Source organism: Entelurus aequoreus, linkage group LG01 (assembly GCF_033978785.1).
Source record: "Entelurus aequoreus isolate RoL-2023_Sb linkage group LG01, RoL_Eaeq_v1.1, whole genome shotgun sequence".
Classification (NCBI taxonomy): domain Eukaryota; kingdom Metazoa; phylum Chordata; class Actinopteri; order Syngnathiformes; family Syngnathidae; genus Entelurus; species Entelurus aequoreus.
In genome coordinates, this window is record NC_084731.1 from 17,380,842 (window position 1) to 17,392,537 (window position 11,696).

The following is an 11,696-nucleotide window of genomic DNA, read 5'->3' on the forward strand; positions in this document are numbered from 1 at the left end:
TGGCGCCTTAGACAGGAAGAACATGAAAAGGTCAGACAAGTAAGCCTGGAAGGAAAAATTAAGGGCAACGTGTTCTGTAAACCGTAAGGATGATCTAAAACTTTAGAAACCTTGTCTGTTTTTTGGGTTATGTTATGCAGTGTGAGCTTAGGAACATTGGGCCTACGAGGAATGGTGACGAGTATTTAATCGATTAGCACCAAAGTGTCCCAAACCAATAAATATTCCCAGCTGAACACAAACTAAACCTTGATTACCACAAGTTCTGCAGTCAAATCGTAATCATCCAGTGGCTAAAACCCACGGCACCAATGATTTCGCCCACTGCACAAGCCCTTCCTAAAGGTTGGAGCAACAGAAGGGCAACCCATTGTTGGAATGTTTTAAGAGCCTGTGGATGATGATTGGTTCATCTTAGCTGGCATCCTGATTGTCTGGAACTGAGTCACTTTCTTGTGCTGAGGCAGAGCTCTCGGTTGGGGCGGCAACAGAGTCAGAACCAGAGCTGGCCTCCGGTTGATTGGAGCTTTCCTTCTCATCTTCCTGAGGATAGAGCTCGGGGAACTTTTGCATGCACTCCTGCATGTTGCGGAAGTGGTCGATACACTCCGAGCCCTTCACCTCTTCAGTACTGTAGTGGAAGCACGAGAAAGCCTCCTTGAACTGAGAGCCACAGGGTCCACTGGCCATGCCGCCGAGGCACGGACAGTTCCAGTTGATGTCTCCGTTGGGCAGGATGAGGCCTACAGAAAGAGGGAACCGGAGAGCAACATCGTAAACTGGAACTGTGACAGGTAAGTGTAAGGACATTGTATCGTTTATTTGGGGGATTTCCTTGGTTGAAAAATTAGTAGATTTTAGGGGTGTAACGGTACGTGTAATTGTATTGAACCGTTTCAGTACGGTGGTTCCGATTCGGTTCGGAGGTGTACCGAACGAGTTTCCACACGGACATATTAAGTAGCGTAACACACGTTGTGTAAACAATGCACACCGAGGCACAACACACGGCATGCTAGCAGCTAACGGGCTACGATAGACTGACCATACGTCCTCTTTTCACCGGACATGTACTCTTTTGCGGAGCTGTCAGGGCGGAGTTTCTTAAATGCCTCAAATGTCCGGCATTTTGAGTTAGGGTTGCGTGTATTTTTAATGTACGTTCAGGGTTAAGAAGGGGTTAAAAACAAAACAAATTGTGCGTGCAGCAGCATTGGTGAGGGAGGGGCAGAGACAGAGAGAGCGAGAGAGTTATGATAAACGCGCATGCGTCGCCAGGCTCTGCTTTTTATCCATAGATTTATCAGATTTAATTTTTTATTATCTATAGCAGGGGTGTCAAAAGTGTGCCCCGGAGGCCATTTGCGGCCCACAACTAACATTCTAAAAATACTATTAAAATAAACAAAAACATAACAAAAGTGAAATAAAAAAGCTTAAAGGTTAAATGTAATTTAGAAAAAGTTGCAATGTTGACTAATAAAACAAAGCTGTTTTTTTTCTTTCAAACTGTCATTGCTCAAAACATAATATTGAATCAAAATCAATGTTATTATGAATTATTGACCTATCCAAGGTTCCCATTACTTCACATCAAATACTCCACTAAGAAAAATATTTTTGGTGGAAGATTTTGCAAATTTGGTAATTATATAACCCAAAAATGTATGCTTTGTTGTTTTCTTACTGTACGGAAAATAAACCTAACCGTGACCTCTAAACCGAGGTACGTACCGAACCGAAATTTTTGTGTACCGTTACACCCCTAGTAGATTTATTGCATTTTTATTTGCACAAATATGGGAACTGTGACTAACATTTCGACTCTCCTGAAATCGTTTAATTTGTCAAATTTTGATTCATAGTTTCAATGCCCGACTGTAAGAAATAGAAGCTGAATTTGCAATGCCCCCTGAAGTTAAAACATATTTCACCACTTTTAAGATGATTTGGAAGGCATTTTCTACATAGAAATTCTGTTAAAATGCAAGAAAACCTACCAACGGTTTATATCTATTAGTCACTGGAAATTGAAAACCACAACTCTTTTTCATAATTGTAGCACATCATCAATAGTTGATTGTTTATGTTGAGAAAATATCTTCCCCATATCAATATTAGCCATTCCAAAAATGTACGACATTACTCGTTTATGTCATTAGTTCAATATTTTGTCTGGTTTGAGAAAATCTCTTTACAACATCCCTATGAGGCATTTCATTAATACATGAGATATGATGGCTATAATTCCTAACAAATATTGTCATTTTAAAAACTAGTATAGTCATGGATATAAGATTGCATTCATGGTATCTGCTACAAGTTGGTTTGTTCATTTACAACATGAAGCTTTTTATTACATGTAATCTTAATAAATTCATGACTATATTGTAATGGTGGTGGCGATATGAAGGAAGCAGAATGACTGTGCCCAAGTGAGCCTTTTGTTTTCACACTGAGCCTAACAACACTCCAGAGAACAGCTCCTCCTGTCTTTTTCGCTCCCAAACTCGGTCTGCCAGTGAGGCAAGCCTGCCGCTGCCCTCTGGAGCCCAGACTGGATCATTACAGGTTCGGTGGCCACAGACGAAGCGCTGGCTGCCCAAAGTCGGGACCCAGGGTGGACCGCTCGTCTGTGCATCGGTTGGGGACGTCTCTGCGCTGCTGACCTGGCTCCCCTCGGGATGGTCTCCTGCTGGCCCCACTATGGACTGGACTCTCATTATTATGTTAGATCCACTATGGACTGGACTCTCACTATTATGTTAGATCCACTATGGACTGGACTCTCACACTATTATGTTAGATCCACTATAGACTGGACTCTCACTATTATGTTAGATCCACTATGGACTGGACTCTCACTATTATGTTAGATCCACTATGGACTAGACTCTCACGATATTATGTTAGATCCACTATGAACTGGACTCTCACTATTATGTTAGATCCACTATGGACTGGACTCTCACTATTATGCTAGATCCACTATGGACTGGACTCTCACCATATTATGTTAGATCCACTATGGACTGGACTCTCACTATTATGTTAGATCCACTATGGACTGGACTCTCACCATATTATGTTAGATCCACTATGGACTGGACTCTCACTATTATGTTAGATCCACTATGAACTGGACTCTCACTATTATGTTAGATCCACTATGGACTGGACTCTCACACTATTATGTTAGATCCACTATGGACTTGACTCTCACAATATTATGTTAGATCCACTATGGACTGGACTCTCACACTATTATGTTAGATCCACTATGGACTGGACTCTCACAATATTATGTTAGATCCACTATGGACTGGACTCTCACTATTATGTTAGATCCACTATGGACTGGACTCTCACAATATTATGTTAGATCCACTATGGACTGGACTCTCTCACTATTATGTTAGATCCACTACGAACTGGACTCTCACAATATTATGTTAGATCCACTATGGACTGGAGTCTCACAATATTATGTTAGATCCACTATGGACTGGACTCTCACAATATTATGTTAGATCCACTATAGACTGGACTCTCACAATATTATGTTAGATCCACTATGGACTGGACTCTCACTATTATGTTAGATCCACTATGGACTGGACTCTCACTATTATGTTAGATCCACTATGGACTGGACTTTCACAATATTATGTTAGATCCACTATGGACTGGACTCTCACAATATTATGTTAGATCCACTATGGACTGGACTCTCACTATTATGTTAGATCCACTATGGACTGGACTCTCACTATTATGTTAGATCCACTATGGACTGGACTCTCACTATTATGTTAAATCCACTATGGACTGGACTCTCACACTATTATGTTAGATCCACTATGGACTGGAGTCTCACTATTATGTTAGATCCACTATGGACTGGACTCTCACTATTATGTTAGATCCACTATGGACTGGACTCTCACAATATTATGTTAGATCCACTATGGACTGGAGTCTCACTATTATGTTAGATCCACTATGGACTGGACTCTCACTATTATGTCAGATCCACTATGGACTGGACTCTCACAATATTATGTTAGATCCACTATGGACTGGACTCTCACTATTATGTTAGATCCACTATGGACTGGACTCTCACAATATTATGCTAGATCCACTATGGACTGGACTCTCACAATGTTATGCTAGATCCACTCGACATCCACTATGGACTGGACTCTCACAATGTTATGCTAGATCCACTCGACGTCCATTGCACTGGTCGCCCAGGGGGGAAACCTTGGTCCTCTCCAAGGTTTCTCATTGTCCCATTGGGTTGAGTTTTTCCTTGCCCTGATGTGGGATCTGAGCCGAGGATGTCGTTGTGGCTTGTGCAGCCCTTTGAGACACTCGTGATTTAGGGCTATATAAGTAAACATTGATTGATTGATGATTGATAAACTAAACTAAACGTAAGTGTATTTTCAGAGATGAACATTAAATGACAAACCGTGTTCCTCGTAGGGGTCATCGGGGTCATCTGCCACCAGCTCGGCGTTGCTTGGAGCCTCATGGTCCTCCTTGGTCACAAAAATGACGCGATCTTTACCTGGAATAAGAACCAGACAACGTGAAATATCGGAAATTAAAACGTTTATACTCGACTAGCGGCTCGACATTGAGCGTGTATGCAAGTAAAAGTAAAAGGCTAAATGTTCAAGTTGGGAGCGGTTAGCATGAAGTTGACGAAAGTTAGCATGCTAGCAGCACGCACGGTGACATTGGAATGAATGGAAGTACCTTCTTGCTTGCAATACGACATTATTCCCGCCGTTTGTGTCCGTGTGACCTCCCGCACTTGGGTAAATATGGCCAGTCTGAGGTGAATTACTCAACGACTGAGGACATTTCATCGGAACAACCCCGCCGGGGAGTCGCTCAATCCTGTGACCTACTGCTCGGCGCACGGCGATGACGTCACATGGAGGAAAATAATGTGAATTGTAATATTTCAATGTTACACATATATATTACATTATTATTTAGTTGCTTTATTGAGTTTACAACCCCCTGGCGCTGTTTTGTACTGTTTCTGTACTTATTTTGATTATTATTTGTGTGTTTATGTTGTATGCTATACATAAAGGTTTAAAAAAAAATGAAGGAAGGAAGAGCGGGAATAAAAGACAGAAAAATAATAATAATGTAACCTATTTTTATGGACTTGCCTCTTTGCGATGTTAAATTACTGTTATAAGCTGTTATACAGTATATATGCCTTGAGCTCTTATTTTCAAAACTCCGCTCCACCACAACGTGTCACCACTTCCGCTCTTAGCGCCTTCAAAATAAGAGCTCAAGGCATATACTGTATAACAGCTTATAAGGAACTTAACATCACAAAGAGGCAAGTCAATAAAAATAGGTTACACGTACAAACATATTACAAAAATGCTCTTTTGCTTCATCCAAAAACTCCCAACAAAACACATAAGTAGGGAAATACTCTTTTTATTCTCGATATTCCTAAATACTACGTACATTAGCCTACGTACATTAGCCACGCTGAAAGCATTACGTTAATGTGAATATTTCTTATGTTTTTTTCCCCACACCGTATATTTAAATATTTTGATTTTTTATTATTGTAACCTATTTTTGTGGACAAAATAACAAACAAGGAGGCTCCAGTTTTACACGAGAACCACTTTATTTCGCTTGTTTTCAAAACGTGTCACCACTTCCGTTCTTAGCGCCTTCAAAATAAGAGCTTAAGGCATATACTGTACAACAGCTTATAACAGGAACTAAACATCACAAAGAGGCAAGTCCATAAAAATAAGTTACAATAATAAAAATAAAAAATATTTACATGTATAAACCCTCGGTTACAATAATGTAACCTATTTGTATGGACTTAAACTGTTATACAGTATATATGCCTTGAGCTCTTATTTTCAAAACTCCGCTCCACCACCACGTGTCATCACTTCCGCTCTTAGCGCCTTCAAAATAAGCGTACCATGAATTGATTAACGTGGACTCCGACTTAAACAAGTTGAAAAACTTATTTGGGTGTTACCATTTAGTGGTCAATTGTACGGATTATGTACTGTACTGTGCAATCTACAAATAAAAGTTTCAACAGTACATATGCCTTGAGCTCTTATTTTCAAAACTCCGCTCCACCGCAACGCGTCACCACTTCCGCTCTTAGCGTCTTCAAAATAAGAGCTCAAGGCATATACTGTATAACAGCTTATAACAGGAACTTAACATCACAAAGAGGCAAGTCAATAAAAATAGGTTACACGTACAAACATATTACAAAAATACTCTTTTGCTTCATCCAAAAACTCCCAACAAAACACATAAGTAGGGAAATACTATTTTTATTCTCGATATTCCTAAATACTACGTACATTAGCCTACGTACATTAGCCACGCTGAAAGCATTACGTTAATGTGAATATTTCTTATGTTTTTTCCCCACACCGTATATTTAAATATTTTGATTTTTTATTATTGTAACCTATTTTTATGGACAAAATAACAAACAAGGAGGCTCCAGTTTTACACGAGAACCACTTTATTTTGTTTGTTTTCAAAACGTGTCACCACTTCCGTTCTTACAATAATAAAATTAATAAAATATTTAAATCTGCGGTGTGGGGAAAAAACATAAGAAATATTCACATTAATTTAATGCATTCAGCGTGGCCAATCTACATAGTATTTAAGAATATCGAGAATAAAAATAGTATTTCCCTACTTACGTGTTTTGTTGGGAGTTTTGGGATGAAGCGAAAGAGCATTTTTGTAATATGTTTCTACGTGAAACCTATTTTTATGGACTTGCTTCTTTGCGATGTTAAGTTCCTGTTATAAGCTGTTATACAGTATATATGCCTTGAGCTCTTATTTTCAAAACTCCGCTCCACCACAACGTGTCACCACATCCGCTCTTAGCGCCTTCAAAATAAGAGCTCAAGGCATATACTGTATGCTGTTGCTCCGCTTGCTGCGGCAACAACAAACACAACTCCAGACGCTCCTCTTCGTTTTATATTGTTTACTTGTGAACTTAATCATTCCAAAACGTAAAACAATAACGATGTGGGAACAAATGAATGGCAAAATAAAGCGAGTGTGTTACAGTAAGCAGAGGTGTGGACTCGAGTCACATGACTTGGACTCGAGTCAGACTCGAGTCATGAATTTGATGACTTTAGACTCGACTTGACAAAATGTAAAGAGACTTGCAACTCGACTTAGACTTTAACATCAATGACTTGTGACTTCACTTGGACTTGAGCCTTTTGACTTGACATGACTTGCTACTTTCTCCAAAACCCAAAGCTTAAAAAGTTATTTGGGAGCGCTCCGTATCTTTCATTTTGTACGTGTCTGTCTGTCTATCAGCGTGTGTGCTGCGTGTCAGCGTGTGTGCTCTCAGTACAACAGCCAATCAAATGAGATCTACATTGTTTTCATCACACAGCATTCAGCCAATCAAATTGCAGGACAACCACCGAACAAGAGTTGTCAAACAATGCGGCAGAGAGAAACAATTATGCCAAAGTTGGTTTCGTTCGGGTATAAAAACTACGACTTGGTCAACAAAAAACGAATTGCGTATGCAAATCACGCAGTTGGAATATTACAGACGTAGACGCAACAACTTCCAACTTCGTTCGACATTTGAAGTTGCCCAAAGAAGGGTAAGTTTTGAATGTAAGATAACGTTTATTGGCTAAGTAACGTGACTTTTATTTGCTGTGTAGTTAAATAAGTGAGGCTGTAAACTCACTGCTAACGTCATAACCATAGACATCTTATAAGGGTACACAGCATCGAGCGCTACTGCCTACTGGCGCAGACGAGACGCGGGGCCGCCATCTTGGAGTGGTGATCCGCTCCACTCAGTGCAATTCATTTGTCAGGAGCAATGAACTGTCAGCGCATTTAATTCATTTTACCTCACTGAATACCACTGATTTTCACGCGGTTTTTTGTCATACGTGTAGCTATGATAACGGACACATGTTTTAGCAAGTTTTATTATTCATAGTTTGCTTAACAGTAATATAATATTCTTATACGCTATAAGCGACCAGACGTCCGAGATCAAAACTGGGAATATAATCCCAGAGAAGGGGGAAAAAACAGTAAGCTATTTTTAAATTGAAGAAACAATATGATAATCAATCAATCAATCAATGTTTATTTATATATCCCTAGGTTATATATACATGCGTATATCCTACATAAACAATGTATGAATACATTAGATATCTATATATCTTAGGGACCTATAGACTGTATCTCTGTTGCTGCAGCAGCAGAGAGTTTATTCTGTCTTGACACTTTGTATTGATATTTTGTATTACATTCTTCCCTTAAATGATCATTTTTACAGTGATTGTTATGTATGTATTTTTTATGTATGTCGCTTTGGATAAAAGCGTCTGCCAAATACTTAAACATATATAAACACCTGAAAGTCTTTATATCAGCTAAAACCACCAATTTGTTTCACTACATTCAGAATAAAACCAAATTCTGTCTTACCCAACAATGTTAGTATTTGAATATTGTTACTTGAAGACTTATTCTTGGTTACAATTATACTGTTAAGAAAGTATTGTCTTATATTTTGCCTAAAATGAGAATGCATCATAATCAGTGGCGGCTGGTGAATTTTATTTTAGGTGGGGCTGAAAGTTTGTAAACCAAACCCCTGTAGGGGCGTCATCCTCCCCCAGAAGATTTATTTGTGATTTTCACATACAAATATTGAAGATCTTTGCTCCTTCTCAACTCTGTGGTAATGTTATTTTCATAAAATACAACCAATAGTATGTTAATGTTTGTTTTTGCAAATGTGTTTATTCTGTAAAGGAATGAGTTAAATGTTTAAAATTGTTTAAACTATTAAAATTACTGTTAATAGTGCTATTATGAATTGCAATGTCAGCACTATTTTTTTTCTTGCAATTTCAAATGCACTTGTTTTAATAAATAAATACAGCGTTTTAAAAGCATACACAATCTGTGTAAAAATATTAGTCTGCGGTTAAAAGGACTTGAAAAGACTCGAAACTCAAAATGCAGGACTTGGGACTCGACTTGAGACTTTCCAGTCTTGACTTTGGACTTGACTCGGGACTTGCCTGTCTTGACTCGGGACTTGACTCGAGACTTGAGGGCAAAGACTTGAGACTTACTTGTGACTTGCAAAGCAATGACTTGGTCCCACCTCTGACAGTAAGAAAGAGTTAGAAAAAGTAAGAGTAAGGTCAAATAATTGTGTGGCTCGATTCCACCATACCTGACTGCCATTACCCATAATACATTGTGTCCAAACCTTATTACCACACAGATCCTTCCGCCGTATATGCAATTAAACAGTTACGTAATCTTCACTGTTTTAAAGCAGTATAAAATAGTACGTTATCAAATTATTCAGACAAATGTAATAATTACAAATAAAGTGTACCTTATAATTATTCTAGGCATGCAATATATACATTTTCGTATTATTTAAATAAAGTAAATAGTCCCATTTTGGCTGAATAAACATAAAGCACCTTCCATAAAATGTAAGCATTTAGGCTCCAACATAAATGTTGCATGTTATACATAAAGGTTTAAAAAATAAAAAATAAAAAATAAATAAAAGGAGGGTGACTCCCTCATTACAGACCAAATGGAGCTAGCTAGCAGACTTAACATCTTTTTCACCAGCATAGCCGCAACTCTTGTCAACAAGCTGTCCCACCACTCTGGTCGCTTTGGTGTAGAACACATTAAAGCCTTCTACAGAAAGCTAGGAGTATCCAACGATGATTTCAAATTAGAAATGGTCACAGCTGATGAGATGTTTAAAAAATTGAGCGCGCTCCACCCTAACAAGGCCACCGGCCTTGATAATATTCCCTCCAGATTCCTCAGGGACTCTGCCTCCATCATTGCCCCGATCATCACACACATAATAAACCTATCAATTACACAAGGCCAAGTACCAAAAGATTTTAAGATAGCAAGAGTAACTCCCCTCTTTAAAAAAGGAAGCAAATTGGAACCTGGCAACTACCGACCTGTTTCTATTCTCAGCTCCATTTCGAAAGTAATGGAGAAAATAGTTTATGAACAGGTGGATAGTTACCTTGCCACTAATAAACTCATGTACAAATTCCAATCCGGCTTCAGAACTAACCACTCCACTGACACATGCCTTCTCTATCTGACCGACCACATCAAACATGAGGTGGACGCGGGCAAATACTGCGGCATGGTCATGCTGGACCTTCAGAAGGCCTTTGACACCGTTAACCACGCTATACTGTTGGATAAGCTCAGAGCAATCGGATTTAACAAAACCTCTTGGAGCTGGATGCAGTCTTACTTGGAGGGGAGGGAGCAGGTGGTAGAGGTGAACGGCACCGTGTCCCCCCCGCCCCTCTCTCTGTGAGCTGTGGAGTCCCCCAAGGCAGTATATTGGGACCTTTACTGTTCCTAATATACATAAACGACATGTCATCGGCATGCGACTGTGAATTGTTTTTGTTTGCGGATGACTCTGCCCTGCTGGTATCCGGCAAGGACAAGTCACAGGTGGAGAAAATCCTCAGTGCTGAGCTCTGTAGAACTTGCACCTGGCTCGCTGACAACAAGCTATCCATCCACTTGGGTAAAACAAAATCCATCCTGTTTGGGTCCCACATCAAACTTAAGAAAGTCAATGACTTCACCATAAAAGTAGGTGACAGTGTCATCACCAGGAAAGATGAGGTCACCTACCTAGTTTCCATTCTAGAGGTTAACCTTTCCTGTGATAAAATGGCAACCAAGGTAATCAAAAAGGTTAACCAACGAACAAGATTTCTCTACAGAATATCCTCTCTGGTCAACAAAAGCACCTTGAGGATTCTGGCGGGAACTCTCGTTCAACCCTTTTTCGATTACGCATGCACCTCCTGGTACCCTAGCACCTCCAAAACCCTCAACTCTAAACTCCAAACATCTCAGAACAAGCTAGTCAGGTTACTTCTAGACCTCCACCCCAGATCCCACCTCACTCCTACCCACTTCTCTAAAGTGGGCTGGCTCAAGGTGGAGGGCAGAGTTAAACAACTTGCACTGAGCCTAGTCTATAAAATCCGCTACAGCTCCCTGATAATGAAGTACATGTCAAACTACTTCCTTAACGTAAATGACCGCCATAACCACAACACCAGGGGGTGCTCCACTAACCACGTTAAACACAGATTCCGAACTAACAAAGGTCTTAACTCATTCTCTTTCTATGCCACATCAATGTGGAATGCGCTCCCAACAGGTATAAAAGAAAGGGCATCTCTATCCTCCTTCAAAACCGCAATAAAAGTTCACCTCCAGGCAGCTACAACCCTAAACTAACACCCTCCCCGGATTGCTAATAATCAAATGTAAACAATCAAATGCAGATACTTTTTCTTTTTCTTATGCCTTCTGATCTCTCTCTCTCTATGTCCACTACTTGATGTCCATACCCCCCCCCCTCCACACCCCTGATTGTAAATAATGTAAATAATTCAATGTGATTATCTTGTGTGATGACTGTATTATGATGATAGTATATATGATAGTATATATCTGTATCATGAATCAATTTAAGTGGACCCCGACTTAAACAAGTTGAAAAACTTATTCGGGTGTTACCATTTAGTGGTCAATTGTATGGAATA

At 39.6% G+C, this 11,696-nt stretch overlaps 1 protein-coding gene across 1 annotated transcript in view; it reads right to left on the bottom strand.

The window, feature by feature from the left end:
• The window catches only part of chchd4a (coiled-coil-helix-coiled-coil-helix domain containing 4a), a 5,395-nt gene extending 447 nt beyond the window's left edge, over nucleotides 1-4,948 (bottom strand). The window contains exons 1-3 of the mRNA XM_062044704.1: nucleotides 4,768-4,948; nucleotides 4,478-4,576; nucleotides 1-743 (exon numbers count right to left, since the gene is read on the bottom strand). The exon at nucleotides 1-743 is cut by the window's left edge and continues 447 nt beyond it. Coding sequence (XP_061900688.1) covers nucleotides 415-743; nucleotides 4,478-4,576; nucleotides 4,768-4,789 — 450 coding nt within the window. The 5' untranslated portion in view covers nucleotides 4,790-4,948 and the 3' untranslated portion in view covers nucleotides 1-414. The remainder of the gene's footprint in view (nucleotides 744-4,477; nucleotides 4,577-4,767) is intronic.
• Nucleotides 4,949-11,696: the final 6,748 nt, after the last annotated feature.